At 42.6% G+C, this 18,791-nt stretch overlaps 1 protein-coding gene across 1 annotated transcript in view; it reads left to right on the top strand.

The window, feature by feature from the left end:
* The window catches only part of LOC116410224, a 75,025-nt gene extending 58,541 nt beyond the window's left edge, over positions 1–16,484 (top strand). The window contains exons 5-13 of the mRNA XM_031900338.1: positions 3,932–4,408; positions 5,350–5,712; positions 6,081–6,386; positions 7,987–8,286; positions 10,482–10,790; positions 10,982–11,281; positions 12,867–13,163; positions 14,674–14,982; positions 16,233–16,484. Coding sequence (XP_031756198.1) covers positions 3,932–4,408; positions 5,350–5,712; positions 6,081–6,386; positions 7,987–8,286; positions 10,482–10,790; positions 10,982–11,281; positions 12,867–13,163; positions 14,674–14,982; positions 16,233–16,297 — 2,726 coding nt within the window. The 3' untranslated portion in view covers positions 16,298–16,484. The remainder of the gene's footprint in view (positions 1–3,931; positions 4,409–5,349; positions 5,713–6,080; positions 6,387–7,986; positions 8,287–10,481; positions 10,791–10,981; positions 11,282–12,866; positions 13,164–14,673; positions 14,983–16,232) is intronic.
* Positions 16,485–18,791: the final 2,307 nt, after the last annotated feature.

Below are 18,791 nucleotides of genomic sequence, written 5' to 3'. Positions count from 1 at the left end.
ACTGAGAGCTATCTCCCCTACCCCTGTATCCCCTCACTTGTACTGAGAGCTATCCCCCTACCCCTGTATTCCCTCACTTATACTGAGAGCTATCTCCCCTACCCCTGTATTCCCTCACTTGTACTGAGAGCTATCTCCCCTACCCCTGTATTCCCTCACTTGTACTGAGAGCTATCTACCCTACCCCTGTATTCCCTCACTTGTACTGAGAGCTATCTCCCCTACCCCTGTATCCCCTCACTTGTACTGAGAGCTATCTCCCCTACCCCTGTATTCCCTCACTTGTACTGAGAGCTATCCCCCTACCCCTGTATTCCCTCACTTGTACTGAGAGCTATCTCCCCTACCCCTGTATTCCCTCACTTGTACTGAGAGCTATCTCCCCTACCCCTGTATTCCCTCACTTGTACTGAGAGCTATCTCCCCTACCCCTGTATTCCCTCACTTGTACTGAGAGCTATCCCCCCTACCCCTGTATTCCCTCACTTGTACTGAGAGCTATCTCCCCTACCCCTGTATTCCCTCACTTGTACTGAGAGCTATCCCCCCTACCCCTGTATTCCCTCACTTGTACTGAGAGCTATCCCCCCTACCCCTGTATTCCCTCACTTGTACTGAGAGCTATCTCCCCCTACCCCTGTATTCCCTCACTTGTACTGAGAGCTATCCCCCCTACCCCTGTATTCCCTCACTTGTTACTGAGAGCTATCTCCCCTACCCCTGTATTCCCTCACTTGTACTGAGAGCTATCCCCCCTACCCCTGTATTCCCTCACTTGTACTGAGAGCTATCCCCCCTACCCCTGTATTCCCTCACTTGTACTGAGAGCTATCTCCCATAACCCTGTATTCCCTCACTTGTACTGAGAGCTATCTCCCATACCCCTGTATTCCCTCACTTGTACTGAGAGCTATCTCCCATAACCCTGTATTCCCTCACTTGTACTGAGAGCTATCTCCCATACCCCTGTATTCCCTCACTTGTACTGAGAGCTATCTCCCCTACCCCTGTATTCCCTCACTTGTACTGAGAGCTATCTCCCCTACCCCTGTATTCCCTCACTTGTACTGAGAGCTATCCCCCCTACCCTGTATTCCCTCACTTGTACTGAGAGCTATCTCCCATACCCCTGTATTCCCTCACTTGTACTGAGAGCTATCCCCCCTACCCCTGTATTCCCTCACTTGTACTGAGAGCTATCTCCCCATACCCCTGTATTCCCTCACTTGTACTGAGAGCTATCTCCCCTACCCCTGTATTCCCTCACTTGTACTGAGAGCTATCCCCCCTACCCCTGTATTCCCTCACTTGTACTGAGAGCTATCCCCCCTACCCCTGTATTCCCTCACTTGTACTGAGAGCTATCCCCCCTACCCCTGTATTCCCTCACTTGTACTGAGAGCTATCTCCCCTACCCCTGTATTCCCCTCACTTGTACTGAGAGCTATCCCCCCTACCCCTGTATTCCCTCACTTGTACTGAGAGCTATCCCCCCTACCCCTGTATTCCCTCACTTGTACTGAGAGCTATCTCCCATAACCCTGTATTCCCTCACTTGTACTGAGAGCTATCCCCCCTACCCCTGTATTCCCTCACTTGTACTGAGAGCTATCCCCCCTACCCCTGTATTCCCTCACTTGTACTGAGAGCTATCCCCCCTACCCCTGTATTCCCTCACTTGTACTGAGAGCTATCCCCCCTACCCCTGTATTCCCTCACTTGTACTGAGAGCTATCCCCCTACCCCTGTATTCCCTCACTTGCTAAATACCCATCCAGCCCCTTTTTAAAGCCACAGTTAAGGTCCCCATACACAGGATATATAACATTTCTGGTGTTACAATTAATAAAATGTTTTATCTGATATTTTTTCGAAGTTATAGATGAGGTAAAAGAGTTCGTTTTTTGTATGTAGTTACGGGTAATGCATTGTCTGGTTCCACATTAGAAACACCCTTTTGTAGATAACCATGTGTTGGTAGTTTCATTAGTGTGGATTAAACTAGGTGACAGTAAGTTACTCAAAGTTTCAGTTTTTCGGGTGACAAATCTATGTCCATTACTAAGTATTCGCCTCAAAATAGGATCTGTTTTTAGGATAGTTAAATTATTATCAATAATTTTTTCTATCATTTTTTGTTGTGGGCTGTAAGTTAAAACACAGGTCAAAGATTCGTTACCCCTTTTTTGCACATTTTTCCTATATTTAGGAACTTTTGAATCACAAGTTTGATATCTATCGAAAAGGCCGGACCTATCTACGGATGCAGCCCTCTCGAAGGCTTTTATGATATTCTTCCTTGGATACCCTCTGTCAAGTAATCTATAGCAGAGGTCAGTGGATTTAGACATGAATTCTGATTCTTCAGAACAAACACGTCTGATACGCAAGAATTGACTGTATGGAATATTAAAAAGTCCGTTGTTATGTCATTATCAATTAAGCAGATAAAAGGCCTAGAGTTGATTTAAGGAGTGGTACTTTTGCTATGAACAGACAACATGGGGTACAAGGAGCTCTCTATGCAGGGGAAAAAAGCCACCCTTAAGCTGCGAAAACAGAAAAAACCCATCCGAGAAATGGCTACAATATTAGGAGCGGCAAAATCTACAGTTTGGTAAATCCTGAGAAAGAAAGCACTGGGGAACTCAGCAACACAGCAACACAAAGAGACCTGGACGTTCACGGAAAACAACAGTGGTGGGTGATCATAGAATAATTTCCATGGTGAAGCGAAACCCCTTCCCAACAGCCAACCATGTGACCAACACTCTCCAGGGGGGTCGGCGTATTGATAGCCAAGTCTGCCATAAAGAGAAGACTGCATGAAAGTAAATACAGAGGGGGCACTGCAAGGTGGAAGCCTCTCAAAAGCCTCAAGAATAGAAAAGTTAGATTGGACTTTGCTAAAGAACATATAGAAAAGCCAGCACAGGTCTGGAAAAACATTCTTTGGACAGATGAAACCAAGATCAACCTATACCAGAATGATGGCAAGAAATAAGTATGGAGAACGCGTGGAACAGCTCATTATCCAAAGCATACCTCATCATCTGTAATACACAGTGGAGGCAGTGTGATGGCTTGGGCGGGCATGGCTGCCAGTGGCACGGGAACACTAGTGTTTATTGGTCATGTGACACAGGGCAGAAGCAGCCGAATTAATTCTGAGCTGTTCAGAGACACACTGTCTGCTCAAATCCAGCTAAATGCAGTCAAATTGGTTGGGCAGCATTTTATGATACAGATGGACAATGACCCAAAACACACAGCCAAGCAACCCAGGAGTTTATTAAAGCAAAGAAGTGGAAAATTATTTAATGGCCAAGCCAGTCACCTGATCTTAACCCAATTGAGCTGCATTTCACTTGTTGAAGACTAAACTTCAGACAGAAAGGCCCACAAACAAACAGCAAGTGAAAGCGGCTGCAGTAAAGGCCCTGGCAGAGCATTAAACAGGAGGAAACCCAACATCCGGTGATGTCCATGAGTTCAAGACTTCAGGCCGTCACTGCCAGCAAAGGGGTTTCAACCAAGTATTAGAAATAAACATTTTATTTCCAGTTATTTAATTTGTCCAATTACTTTTGAGCCCCTGAAATGAAGGGATTGTGAATTAAAGCTGAATGTCTGCACTTCAACTGCATCTGAGTTGTTTCATTTCAAATTCATTGCGGTAATGTACAGAACCAAAATTAGAAAAAAGTTGTCTCTGTCCAAATATTTATGAACCAAACTGTACCTCCCAACTCCCCAGTCATGAACATGAGTACTCAGGGGATATTTTGATATTTTGTGATTATGGAAGGAAGCTGATTCATATGAACTAAAACTAGAACTGTTCAAAGAAGCTGAAGCTGATTTGGGATTTTATCATTTTGTATCTCTAGTACTTTATAGTAACCCAGAAAAATGTGTTTATTTGTTACAGAACCCCCCAAACTCTCTCCCATTACCGGAGCGGAAAATTTGGTGCATATGAACGAGGCGACTCTCTCCTGCCAGATCTCTGGTTTCCGACCCAAACCCATCAGAATTACATTGTTTTTGAGAAGAAATGGGGGAGAAGTGATGGAAATTTACTCCTGGGATTCTGAGGCCCAAACTGGTTCCGCTGCCCCAGTGGCGCATCACAGAGATGAGAAGAGTGTGGTTATTGCGCCAGAGAGAGAGGGGTTAATTGGAAATGGGAATGTGCAATATCTGCCCCCGGCACAGAGGGCGCTGCAAGTGGAAATGGTTCCTGTAATAACAACAAGTAAATATCAGCGACTTTCCAACTGTCAGTGCACAATCCGTATAACCCCCAACATAGAGGAAGATGATGGGGCAGAACTGACTGTGAGGGTCACTCACTCTGCCCCGAGGGGCCCCATCTCTAAGTCCTGTCGGCTGGAGGTCAGGGGAGGTAAGTTTTATTTAGTTTATTTGCTCTCATCTTTCATTCCCCCAATGAGAATCCCAGCTGATTACTTACAAGGGGGATATACTGCTGTGTATACCTACAAAGCAATGTTATAAAGATGTTCCATTTTCCTTCTGTGCCTAACCCCATGAGAAGCCTTTCCCAGTTGACACATTGCAGAGATGCCCTTATACTGGCACAGGCTGCACGTCTAACAATTTAGCCCCCCCCATTACTCCAGTCAATGTCCAAATAACTAAAATCCCCCATAATAACAATGGTGACCCAGTTTTGAAGCCTCCTCCATTTGCAAAAGTAACTGGGACTCATCCCCCTCATCTATACGGGGGGTTTATAGCATACACCAATGATCATTTTCTTTGTAACCTTTAGCCCTACTGAAATTTCTACCCAAAGGGATTCCACATCATCCCTGGTTATTTCTTTATTACATGGCTTTAAATAAAGACAAACCCCTCCGCTTTTTTAATATCTCTGTCCCTTTGTCCCTGTGAGTAAATCCGGCTCCCTGTTCTCTGTTCCTGCAATTGGAGTTGGGAGCAATAAGCACAGTTTCCCAGCACTGAACAAGTCTGTCCCTTTATCCCCATGTCTGATTCCTGTGCCATATAATGACGGGAAAATGCCATCATTATCTCTATATGTAAGGTACCAGCAAGGGGCCTGACACAGGGAATCAGCATTCTCATTGGTCACTTCTCCTGCATCTATAATGACTTCTATAGATATATGCTGGGGGAAGGGGGTAGTGGTACAGCATCATGTCTTGGTTTACAACCCCTCTAATATGAATAACCAAAACTACCAATTTCCAGATAGTCAACCCCTTCTACATTAAATAAAACACTCACCAACAATGTGATTTTATTATCCAGCCATGTTGCCCCATTGTATAACTGTATACTATTTGTTTATCTTTTTAGTTCCCCCCAGTTTATCCAAAATCGTATCCCCGCTCCGTATCCTCAATGGTGAATCGCTGACTCTGACCTGCCCAATCAATGGGTTCAAGCCAAAGCTGCTCTCTGTTACTTGGCTGAAAGTGGATCCACTGGGTCGGGAAACAGAACTTCTGAGCTGGGATCGGGGTTCAACCAACATCCGTGATCCCAAATATTCCCATGAGATACAAGAGACTGAACATGGAGATCATTCCAACAACTATAAAAGTGTTTTAGCAATTAAACCAATGGTAAAAGAAGATCATGGTGCAAAATATATCTGTAGAACCTACCATTATGCAACTGGTTCCCGGGCAGACAAAACCATGGAAATGCTGGTTTCAGGTAATCCTCAAATCTTTTTATAATCATAATAAATCACAATTTTTTATAGGGAATATATTGTTCTTTTCCACTCTTAGCACTGCAAACAGCAAGTCATAATACAAACACTACACTCAAGTCATAAACAACACATGGAGCTTCTTGTAAGAGTTTAGAATTTCTGCCTAGGGAGTTGTACCAACATTTTAGGATCTTGATCCAAGTCGGTGCCCATACTGTGCACTATAATAAATAAAATCTGACCTAACCAGTTTTTATGCATTGGCAGAAATATATAGCCTATGACTGAAATTCCCTTTTATATCTGCTGTTATCATTTGCCTTCTCTGCCCATCTCTAATGTAATGTACTTATTGTCTCACTTTTAGCCGTGCCGGTGCTGGATCCGATACAAAAATCTCCAGAAACTCTATTTTTTGGGGAAGAGATGACGTTATCCTGCAGAATCCATTCCTTCCACCCAGAAGCACTGGGAGTTTCCTGGTATAAGGGGGATGAGCTCTTAGAATCACAAAATGACCCAATACTCTACGATGTCAATGAATTGTTCTATTTAACCAGTCATGTAACATATCGTCCAAATGAGGAAGACCTTGGCACAATCTTCAGGTGTGAAGTCTCTCATCAAAGTCTTGAACATCCTAAAAGTGTTTCCTGGGAACTAGAAATGCAGAGTAAGTACAGCCCCATTGGTTATGTCTATTTACTCAGATCTGCAGAAATTCTGGGTAAAGGGGTCACTAGGTATGCTTCAAAGGAGAACATTCTACTGAACAGTCCAGCGATACAATGTATCCAGATTTGTCTTTATAAACGGGAACAACTGCACAAAAAATTGAGTATATGATCTAATGGTGTGTTGATTTTTATATTATTATACCCCTCATGTTGTCTTAGCCAACCGCCAGTGAAAAAGAACAGATCCCCAGTTACCCCACTCATTTTGAAGTGATCTGGTTAATGGCAGAGATACATGTGAGTTACACATAGCAGTAAATCAGCCCACATTGGCTTGTATCCATCACTACAAATGTGCAAAAGTGGTCTGGACACTAATTTTATCATTATTTAAATCTTAATTGCAACATCCGTATGGTCCTGCTAAGACTGGAGACTAGAACTTGGATCACTCCATGGGTTTATGTTCAGACGGAACTTTGCTCTCTCTCATATTTTGCATTATGTGTTTTTAAAGGAGAAATAAAGGGGAGTTTTATTTGACATCTGTAATGTTTGTCAGTCCTGAACATTAGCCCTTGGAGTGATCCAAGCTTGTCCAGTCTCCAGTCTTACTAAAGATTAGGGATGTAGCGAACATCGCCAAAAATGTTCGCGGACCCGTTCGCGGACTTTCAGCAAAACTCGCGAATATTCGCGAACTTTGCGAACCCCACAGACTTCAATGGGAAGGCGAACTTTAAACCCTAGAAAAGCCATTTCTGGCCAGAAAACTGATTTTAAAGTTGTTTAAAGGGTGCCACGACCTGGACAGTGACATGCAGGGGGGGGATCAAGGGAAAAAATTTCTCTGAAAAATACTTTGTAAAAAAAACGCCAAAAAAAAACGCAAAAAAATAACGCCAAAAAAAACGCCAAAAAATAAGGCAAAAAAAAAAAACCGCAAGCTATTACTATGTATACGCAAAGGCGAAAAACCAAAGCGAAAAAACGCGGCGGAAAAAATCGAGGCGAAAAAACGCGGCGCAAAAAAAAACCGCGGCGAACCCAAAATGGCGAACATCGACAAAAGTTCGCGAATTTGCGGACTTGCGAACACCCGATGTTCGCGCGAATTAGTTCGCCGGCGAACAGTTCGCTACATCTCTACTAAAGATGCTCCACAGCCAGAGTGGAAGAAAAGGGGTTTTGGGGTGTATTTATTAACACTGGAGACACTGATATTACCCATAGCATGTTTGTCTACAATGTTAATAAATACACCCCTATGTGTTTGTTCCCCACCATTGGTTTTGGCTTTGCATCTATGGCTCTAAATGATTCAGCTGTATCTGTGCTATTAAACCATTCATTCTGAATGCATAGTTGCCCACGGGGGCATTAAGAAATGATTTGCAAGTCGAAAAAAGGGGGTGTTAAAACCATTTAGGGTGTAAGGCGGTGTGATGTGTATAGCAGGAGGCGTGGGAATTCCTTCGGAGGCGGGGCCTAGTTTGCACTGTTAGCCCATCTTACCCTAACCAGGTTGGTACCTACTCCAGATATTGTTTGTATCCTGTACTGATCAAACCTTAATGAATAAATATTGTCTTTCAGACTTCATGGTTCCTAAAGAAATCATTTGCCAGCCAGATCCCATAGAATACGGAGAACCACTAACCCTAAGCTGCGAGGTGATTGGTTGTAAAGATGATGACATAACAGCAGAATGGCGGGAGAATAATGAGCCAATAAAGAGGCAAATGAAAGCAGAAACCCTAACGAGCAACGATTCGACCTTCTTTCTCCTCACACTGACGCCTACTGTACAGCATGATGGGAAATTATTCACCTGCCTGATATCCCGCAGGAACCAACGTCACGCAGTTAAAAAAACCATATCCCTGAAACTTCCAGGTAAGTGGTTCCTCCCCCCCCGCCCTTTGGTGTTGCTCCCAGTGGCTGCAAAGTAGGTGCCATTTCTACATTTCAGTCTTGGAGGCAAGTTTGGGAAACCCAGAGACAGTTTTACCCCAAGCAGAGCCTCCTGCAGGCCAGCAGTCACTTGGTGCTACCCAACAGCCAATCACAGCCCTTATTTGGCACCACCAAAGAACTTTTTTAATGCTTGTGTGGCTCCCCAACACCTGTACGTCTGAGTGTGGCTCACAAGCAAAAAAGTTTGGGGCTCTGAGGAGGCCTCGGGGACACCAGAGTTTCACTGAAATTGAAAAATAAAAATTAAATTTTGTGTTGAATTTTGGTACTTTTCAAACCCAGTGTGTAAGTATTTAAGTGTCTGTCTGACTTACCCTTTACTTACTCTTACTGAGACCACAACACTAAAGCTGAGGCAATAATTCATTATACGGAACTACCAGATAAATGGCAGCTAGGCACTATATGAAAAATCCAAACTAACTATGTTCAATTCTATATACAGGTATAGGACCCATTATCCAGAATGCTCGGGACCAAGGGTATTCTGGATAAGGGGTCTTTCTGTAATTTAGATCTCCATACCTTAAGTCTACTAAAAAAATTAATAAAACGTTAATTAAACCCAATAGGACTGTTTTGTATCCAATAATGATTATTTATATCTTAGTTGGGATCAAGTACAGGTACTGTTTTATTATTACAGAGAAAAGGGAATCATTTAACCATTAAATAAACCCAATAGGGCTGTTCTGCCCCAATAAGGGGTAATTATATCTTAGTTGGGATCAAGTACAGGTACTGTTTTATTATTACAGAGAAAAGGGAATCATTTAACCATTAAATAAACCCAATAGGGCTGTTCTGCCCCAATAAGGGGTAATTATATCTTAGTTGGGATCAAGTACAGGAACTGTTTTATTATTACAGAGAAAAGGGAATCATTTAACCATTAAATAAACCCAATAGGGCTGTTCTGCCCCCAATAAGGGGTAATTATATCTTAGTTGGGATCAAGTACAGGTACTGTTTTATTATTACAGAGAAAAGGGAATCATTTAACCATTAAATAAACCCAATAGGGCTGTTCTGCCCCAATAAGGGGTAATTATATCTTAGTTGGGATCAAGTACAGGTACTGTTTTATTATTACAGAGAAAAGGGAATCATTTAACCATAAATAAACCCAATAGGGCTGTTCTGCCCCAATAAGGGGTAATTATATCTTAGTTGGGATCAAGTACAGGTACTGTTTTATTATTACAGAGAAAAGGGGATCATTTAACCATTAAATAAACCCAATAGGGCTGTTCTGCCCCAATAAGGGGTAATTATATCTTAGTTGGGATCAAGTACAGGTACTGTTTTATTATTACAGAGAAAAGGGAATCATTTAACCATGAAATAAACCCAATAGGGCTGTTCTGCCCCCAATAAGGGGTAATTATATCTTAGTTGGGATCAAGTACAGATACTGTTTTATTATTACAGAGAAAAGGGAATCATTTAACCATTAAATAAACCCAATAGGGCTGTTCTGCCCCAATAAGGGGTAATTATATCTTAGTTGGGATCAAGTACAGGTACTGTTTTATTATTACAGAGAAAAGGGAATCATTTAACCATGAAATAAACCCAATAGGGCTGTTCTGCCCCCAATAAGGGGTAATTATATCTTAGTTGGGATCAAGTACAGGTACTGTTTTATTATTACAGAGAAAAGGGAATCATTTAACCATGAAATAAACCCAATAGGGCTGTTCTGCCCCAATAAGGGGTAATTATATCTTAGTTGGGATCAAGTACAGGTACTGTTTTATTATTACAGAGAAAAGGGAATCATTTAACCATTAAATAAACCCAATAGGGCTGTTCTGCCCCCAATAAGGGGTAATTATATCTTAGTTGGGATCAAGTACAGGTACTGTTTTATTATTACAGAGAAAAGGGAATCATTTAACCATGAAATAAACCCAATAGGGCTGTTCTGCCCCAATAAGGGGTAATTATATCTTAGTTGGGATCAAGTACAGGTACTGTTTTATTATTACAGAGAAAAAAGGAAATCAGTTTTAAAATTCAGAAACCTCCTTTCTTCTCTTTGGTTCCTGAGGCTTCTCAGTATGTTCTGGTAAACTGGGTCACTCTCAATATTTCTGCTTCTTCTCTTCCAGACAAATTACCTGTCTTATCAGAAATCACAGCCTGCCCAACATTTTTTGAGATCAACAGAGAAGCCGCCTTCACTATAACCATCTCTAGATTCTCACCTAAGCAACTCCAAGTGAAGTGGCTGAAATCCTTCACCACATTGACAGAGAATATAGAGACCACAGCGCCCCAGACAGGAAGGGACGGGTTATACAGTTGCACCAGTACATTAAGATACACCCCGACCGATGCCGACCTCAACATGTCTATCCGATGTGAAGTCACTGTCAGTGGGGAGACAAAGGTAAAGGAGCTTCCATTCACTCTAAAAGGTAAGTTGTTCTCTTTATCCTATCAGAGAGACTAAAAGGAAATAATCAGTTGTAAATAAAGTTAAAAGCTCGGCCATCTTTAACCATTTTATGTGTATAAAGTTTATGTGTTTCTGCAGATAAATAGAAGACATCATAAGAGACAATCAATACAAATGAATCTCTATGTCGGTATCGACTTTATCTTTCAGGCACTGTAATCGCTAAGGATATAAAGTGCAGTACGAGCTCCCCTGTATATGGAGAAGCCCTAACCCTAAGCTGCAAGGTGATTGGATGCAGCGCCCGAGACATCACAGCGGAATGGCAAGAGGGCAATAATCCCATAAGGGGGCAAATGAGAGCAGAACCCCAAACAGACAGAGATTCGGTCACATTCCTCCTCACACTGACGCCCACAGCAGAGCATTATGGGAAATTACTCACCTGCCTGATAAAGCACAAGGACCTACCCCAAGTGATTAAGAAAACTACATGCCTAAAGTTGCCAGGTAATTTTTTTAACACCCAAATAAAAATATTTTCTTGTGTTCTGTTCCACCTCCAGACCAGGCAGAAGCTCTGGGGTTTCCTCAGTTCTATGCATCAATATATGCAGCACACTTGCCAGAAACGAACCAAGCTTGCCGGCCCCTTAGGCAACCCCTAGTTTTGCTATAGAAGTTGCCAAAAAAACATAATTATAGATGCAAGAAAATTCCCCAATGAGAATTCTACTGATAAATAACTTCATTATAGATGCAGGAGAAGTGACCAATGAGAATGCTGATTCCCTGTGTCAGGCCCCTTGCTGGTACCTTACATATAGAGATAATGATGCCATTTTCCCTTCATTATAGATGCAGGAGAAGTAACCAATGAGAATGCTGATTCCCTGTGTCAGGCCCCTTGCTGGTACCTTACATATAGAGATAATGATGCCATTTTTCTTGCTGCGTTTATAATGAAGTTTTTTATCAGTAGAATTCTCATTGGGGAATTGGTTTCCATGTGTAATTATGTTTTTCATCATCTCTATAGAGAACTAGGGGGGGGCAGTGGGGCAGCTTTATGGTTGGGTTTTGTGTCCCTTTAATGCAGTGACCCCCAACCAGTGGCTCAGGGGTAACATGCTGCTCCCCAACCCCTTGGGTGTTGCTCTCAGTGCCCCCAAACCAGGGAGTTATTTTTGAATTCCTGACTTGGGGGCAAGTTTTTGTTGAATAAAAACAAGTTTTCCTACCAAATAAAGCCCCTGTAAGCTGATAGGGTGCATAGAGGCCCCTAATAGCCAATCACAGCCCTTATTTGGCTCCTCCATGAACTTTTATGGTGCTTGTGTTGCTTCCCAAGTCTTTTTACATTTGACTGGGGCTCCCGAGTAAGAAAGGTTGGGGATCCCTGCTTTAATGCATAGATCTGGAGATCCTTTCATACACTTAACAATCCATTGAGGATGCCTGACCTCAGCAATCTTCTTTCCATTCCTAATTTTTAATAAAAGGGTGTGGTTCTTTTGAGAAAGCAGACAAAGAATCCACACCATAGGTGTATAATAAAGTTAAAATAAATATATATAATATATTCAGTACTGAATGTTACAATGTTAATTATGTTACATAAAGACATATTTGCAATATGTACAGGCAGGTATCATTATGCAGTTTATATCATATTCATAGAGTAAAGAGACATATGGCGACCCCCTGATCTCTTTCCAGTAGGTCCATCATGGCTTCCCCCTGGGCCATCTTGTCAGTCTTTAGTGATGAGCGAATCTGTCCCATTTTGCTTAGCCGATAAATTCGCAAAACTGACGAAAAATTCACAAAATGGCAAAAAAAAAATCACAAAATGCGGATACCATGTGACTTTTTTGAATTTTGTGGCAAAATGTGGAATTTCACAGCGCATTCAAGCCTGGTGAAAAACTTTGTTCATCACTATCAGTCTCCAGTCCAATGTATCCGGAACATTCCATCCTCACATGTAGCCCTCTCACTATTGCAGGTTTATTAGCCCCCACCTCACTAATAATACAGAGAGACTACAGATATTTAATAGTTAATATGTGTCATGTGATTTGCTATCTTTTAGACTTTCTTGCTGTTGAAGAAATCACTTGCAATCAGGATCCCCCGATATATGGAGAAGAGCTGACTCTGTGCTGCACTGTGACCAACTGCAACGCCCAGGATCTCACAGGGGAATGGCGACTGAACAAGCAACCAATCAGGGGGGCCAAGACAAGGGAAACCCAAACCAGTGCCAATTCCGTCTCTTTCCTGCTTGTGCTAAAAGTGACCGCCGAGCACCTTGGGAAATTTACTTGTGAAGTAAAACACAAGAATCTGCCGCTGTCAGTCCAGAAAACAAAATATCTTCATTTACCAGGTAAAAGTCTAACAGATCTCTATTGTACCCACTCAGCATATCTGATGCCATCATATTATATATCCCTATATCTATATTTATATATGTTGTACTGAGGTATATGCAAACTCTGCCTGCCAAGTACTTACTAACCAGCCAATACAAAAAGCCATAAAGCTATAAAGATATTTGGCATGATTCAAATGGTGCATCTAGCAGTGCTTATTTGTAGATTGTAAGCTCTTTGGGGCAGGGCTCCCTTCCCCTCTTGTATCGGTTACTGATTGCTTTATATGTTACTCCTTGTAGAGTGTAAGCTCTTTTGGGCAGGGCTCCCTTCCCCTCCTGTATCGGTTACTGATTGCTTTATATGTTACTCCTTGTAGAGTGTAAGCTCTTTTGGGCAGGGCTCCCTTCCCCTCCTGTATCGGTTACTGATTGCTGTATATGTTTCTCCTTGTAGAGTGTAAGCTCTTTTGGGCAGGGCTCTCTTCCCCTCTTGTATCGGTTACTGATTGCTTTATATGTTACTCCTTGTAGAGTGTAAGCTCTTTTGGGCAGGGCTCCCTTCCCCTCTTGTATCGGTTACTGATTGCTTTATATGTTACTCTGTATGCCCAATGTATGTAACCCACTTATTGTACAGCGCTCGAGATATGTTGGCGCTTTACAAATAAACGTTATTAATAATAATAATAATAATAGGTATTGGCAGGTTTGACTGGGGTTGGGGCCTATGGACAAATACTGCCTGCTCAAGGCACCTGTGAACTGCAGGGCTTATTGTGCAGAGTAGTGATCCCCAAGCAGTGGCTCGTGGGTAACATGTTGCCCCCTGGGATGTTGCTCCCAGTAGCCACAAATACAGTAGGTGCCCCTTTTTCAAATTTCAGGCTTGGGGGCAAGTTTGGGAAGCACAGAGACACAGTTTAACCCCAATCAGAGCCTCCTGCAGGCCAGCAGTCACATGGGGCTACCCAATAGCCAATCACTGCCCTTATTTGGTACCCCAGAACTTTTTTGTGCTTCTATGGCCCCCGAACACTTTGTAAATCTGAAAATGGTTTACAAGCAAAAAAGGTTGGGGATCCCTGGTGTAGAGCATACAGCACAGGCACAGAGGAGCACAAATGGGAGTAGGTTCTTTAGTGAATGGGTTTTTGCTTGGCTCAAATCTGCACTGAATTGTGTGCCTAACACTGCACATTGTGCATAAATATAATTAACCATAATTATACCCCCCCGACCAATATCTGATCAGCGCTTAATGGTACAGTTGGATGAGGGCTGCACCAGGCTGTGAATATATTCCTATGCTGGAGGGGCCCATATGCAGTCGGATCATTGTTCTGGGGGACATATGCCTGGAACAACCCGGTTTGGCCAAGAATGTGGGCTTCCAAATCCAGAAAAGATCTCATTCTGCCTCTGCTTCTGGTATATCCCCAGCTTCCAGATCAGTTTGCAGGATAAGTAGTAACAACTGCACTATTCATTGAATATATCACAATTTTCTCTTGTTCTCTCCTAGTAAATGTACCAACATTATCAGAGATCACAATGTGCCCAGAACAGTTTGTATCTAACAGGGAAAGCCGATTCAACATCCATATTTCTGGCTTCTCTGACAAGAATCTACAAGTTAAATGGTTCAAGTCATTCACCCCACTTACAGCAAATGCAGAGACATCAGAACCCCAGATAGGAGAGGATGGGTTATATTATTGCTCCGGCACATTGGGATACACTCCAGTCAGCACAGACCTCAACATGTCTATCCGATGTCAAGTCACTGCCAATATTAAAACCTGGGAAAAAGAGTATAAATTCACTGCCAAAGGTAAGATGTTCCCTTGTTATTGACTCCCAATCTAGGACCGGTCTTATTTTATAGAAAGGATAAAGATGACTGACTGTCTGGTTTTGCCCTTATGGGCCAATTAATATCCTGAAGTCACTTGATTGGTAGTTTTGTTTGTTTCTATATGTTACTGTACTTATGTATCTGTACAACAACATTTCTCACACTTTTTTCCTCCAAGGCCTTAATTGGGAAAAAACGTCTAAATGAGAAAATGACCTATAAAAATTCCTATCCCATAAAAAAGTTACAGGCAGAGTAATTATGATTCACTATTTGAAAGGAAAATACAAAAACACATGACACATGCACAGTTTGACTGCTTACGTGTACCTTCTAAGGCCATATACCGTTATATTGACATATAAAGAGTAGACTGACAGATTAGGCTCTGCATGGGTTACATTATAAGATATTGCAGTAATGGTTTTTGAGATACTATTCCATGATTAGAAGCTCTCTCCCTATTATCCACCCCCAGTTAGCACTACCTCCTCTCATTCAGCTCTATCCATCTAATTCTGAGAGGGACACTGCAGACACCAAAGGAGGATCAGGTTGATTAATCAAATAATAATTATTGTTCATAAAGTCACTTTTTTCTTGGCTATTTTAGGTTAATAAAGAAGAATGTTAGTCATTAAAGGGGAAGTAAAACCTGCTGCACAACCCAACATTACTCAGCTGTTGCCGGACTACAAATCCCAGAATAATGTAACATATAATGAAGGGTGAGGCATGCTGGGAGCTGTAGTCCAGCAACATCAGGGTTGGATTCTTAAAGCAACATTGCCCAATAAAACTTTCCCAGCTCTCTAGGGCCCGCATTGGCAGAAATGCAAAAGAATCCCCCAATGAGAATCCCAGCTGATGTGAGTAAATCCGGCTCCCTGTTCTCTGTTCCTGCAATTGGAGTTGGGAGCAATAAGCACAGTTTCCCAGCACTGAACAAGTCTGTCCCTTTATCCCCATGTCTGATTCCTGTGCCATATAATGACGGGAAAATGCCATCATTATCTCTATATGTAAGGTACCAGCAAGGGGCCTGACACAGGGAATCAGCATTCTCATTGGTCAGTTCTTCTGCATTTATAATTTGCTAGGAATAGGACATTCAATAACATGCTACTTAAAATCTGCCAATTAAAAAGAATATTATCCTCTATAGATATCTATTTACTTTCTGTACTAACTAATCCCAGAAATGTGTTTGTTCTATTTTATTTTAGAACCTATCGAACCCGCACCTGAAACTGCTTCTGATGAAGGAACAGGGACGGAACCAACAGTATAATTGGGAGATTGTTAGCCCCCCGCCCTGGGTCAGTCCCAGTCCCACTTACTGTGGGGGTAACGTATAGTAAGGATCCAGGAAGAACAAAGTCTCCCCTCAGGGGAGGGGGCCAAGCGGGTTCACTTGAAAAAGGGCTTTGCCTGAAACATGTAGTGGAACCCACTAATAAACACTAATTGCAGCAAAGCCCTGCAGTGTCAGGTGTCCTCCATTATCCTATATGATTTTTACATGCAATTAGTGCTACAACAGGAGCACAGGAGTGATAGCCTGCTTGAATGAGGTAGCTGAACTGGAATACTGGACTTGGAAAGATTGTGGTGTAGAGGCTGCGGTCCCAGTAGGGCCTGCAACCGCCAGTCTGACCCTGATAATGCTTTGGGGTGTAACCATTTGTCTGAGTGATACGAGATTCAATGAGCCATCAGGGAGGTTGGAGTTGTCTATTTGGCTTTCATCAATGGGGAACATCCCGTCACTCCAGGAGAAGTCTCCATGTTGCGCATCTTGCCCTCTAATGATGCACTGAAGGGTAACGGCCTCTCCCTCCCTGGGGCTGGGATACACATTAACATCTGAGCCATTTTTAAGGCACAAAATCTAAATTTGTTAGACTTTTCTGTTTATTTTGATTTTCTGTTCTTTAATGTCACTATCATGGCCTGAATCAGTTGGACTTGCAGCAGAATCATTTGCCCACATGTTCTTCAACTGACCCTAAACTGAACTGTTATCTACAACTGAATTAAAGGGGATATTTACCCTGCGGCTATTCCTGATGCCCCCCCACTCTCTTGGAGCAGGTTGAGGAGACGATACATCGCTAGTGAGGAAAGGTCTCTGCACAAGAAGAGCCAAATTGTGATTTTAATACCTGATTGGATCTTCACGTATTACAGAATTTGGGTAACACAACACGTATATTTCTTAAATGTTGTACAGCGATCGTGTGATAAAATTCCCCAAAAATATAACATGAAAAATACACCTAAGAACTGCTGGCCAATAATAATTATGCCTTTTCTAACTCTGTGTCCCCTAGTTATCTGAATGGCTATAAGGGGTCCTTAATGTAATGGGAAGTAAGTCCCTTGTTCCTGGGTCATAGCATGATCTTTTGCAGTTCCACAGTTTGGCCATAAGGTGGCACTGTGGTGTAGTATAAAAGGCTGAGCAGCCGTGAGGCTGGGGCCATTTTGTGAAGCTCTTTGCCTGAGCAAGCAGCTGGGAAGGTATTATGGAATCTGGGTGTAGGTAGGCCCGGGCAGAATAGGCAGCTCCTGTAATAGGTCCCACTAGGAGTGACAGACAGGCAGGGCTAGTGAGCAGCTTCTGGCTCTGACTGGGAATTGCAAAGGGATTATAATCCCGGGTATAATACTGCCCAGAGTAGGGTTCCCAGTGTACAGACCTAGGGTTAGATAGTGATCACCCAGATTCCACTGTGTAAGAAATTGCTCATGTTGGGGGCCATTATTTGTGTTATATACATATGTGTTTGTGACTTTATACATATTTATGTTTTATGCACTGAGTATGGGGGAGTTGTACTGATTACTAAAAAAGAGTTGTCCAAGTCCCACCCGAAGCCAAATCTCCATATCAACTGGGTTTCCTGGGGATGGGGGTGGGACAGTGCGGCTGCTACAGGAGCCATAAACACTCATTATTGTATGAGAGAAGCCTTCTCAACAGTTACTGAACAAAGGCTGGGTGTGGCTCCTATCAACCCCATCTGATGAGTTGGTATGTGGGGCAGTGGCTGAAAAGGTGTATAAATATGGACTGGGCAGGAGTCAGGGGGAACCTGGGAGAAACAACCTGGGGAGGAGCACCGGGGGGAGCATCTGGGGGAGCACCTTGGAGAGCAGGATGTGGGGGCTACAGACCAGGGGAAGCCATGATCAACTGGTTAGAGAAAAGGAACCAGACCCCCATGTTCTGTGTTTGTCGGTAGCTATGATGTAAACTTTGTTATTAATCTGTAAATAATGTATCTATATTATTTGGTGTTAGCTAATCCTTTAATTGTAACAATCAATTGATTTGCTGCTCAATATATTCATTTTAATATACACTTATTGGTGTGGGTTATCTGTCTTCTTCTCAAAAGAACCAGAACCCTAGTAAGAGGGGTGATTAATATTACAGTATTTATAGTCAAAGAAATCCTACAACTGGAAGCATATACCTGAAAGCTGGGAGTTAACCCATTGTGTTAGGCACATTTCTGTACAGCACTGCAGGAGTTAAGGAGCTGGGATGCAACTGGCCAATCAGGAGGAGAGGAGAGGCTATATGTAGCCCTCCCACTCATTGGCAAGTTGCCAGTGCAATTAGTTACTTGTAGTTACAAGTTGCTTCATGTTGTTTGGCTCCTGTTAGAAAGTAATTGTTACTCCATTGCCAGTTACCCCGATTCCTTCCCTCTGTTCGGCTCCTGCTCGGCTATTTGACGCGGGGGCGCTCGCCTATTAACCACGGCATTTCCTTG

The sequence above is a fragment of the Xenopus tropicalis genome, chromosome 4 (assembly GCF_000004195.4).
Source record: "Xenopus tropicalis strain Nigerian chromosome 4, UCB_Xtro_10.0, whole genome shotgun sequence".
Lineage (NCBI taxonomy): Eukaryota > Metazoa > Chordata > Amphibia > Anura > Pipidae > Xenopus > Xenopus tropicalis.
Note: the sequence above shows the minus strand (reverse complement) of the source record. Positions and strands in the feature narration are given on the sequence as shown.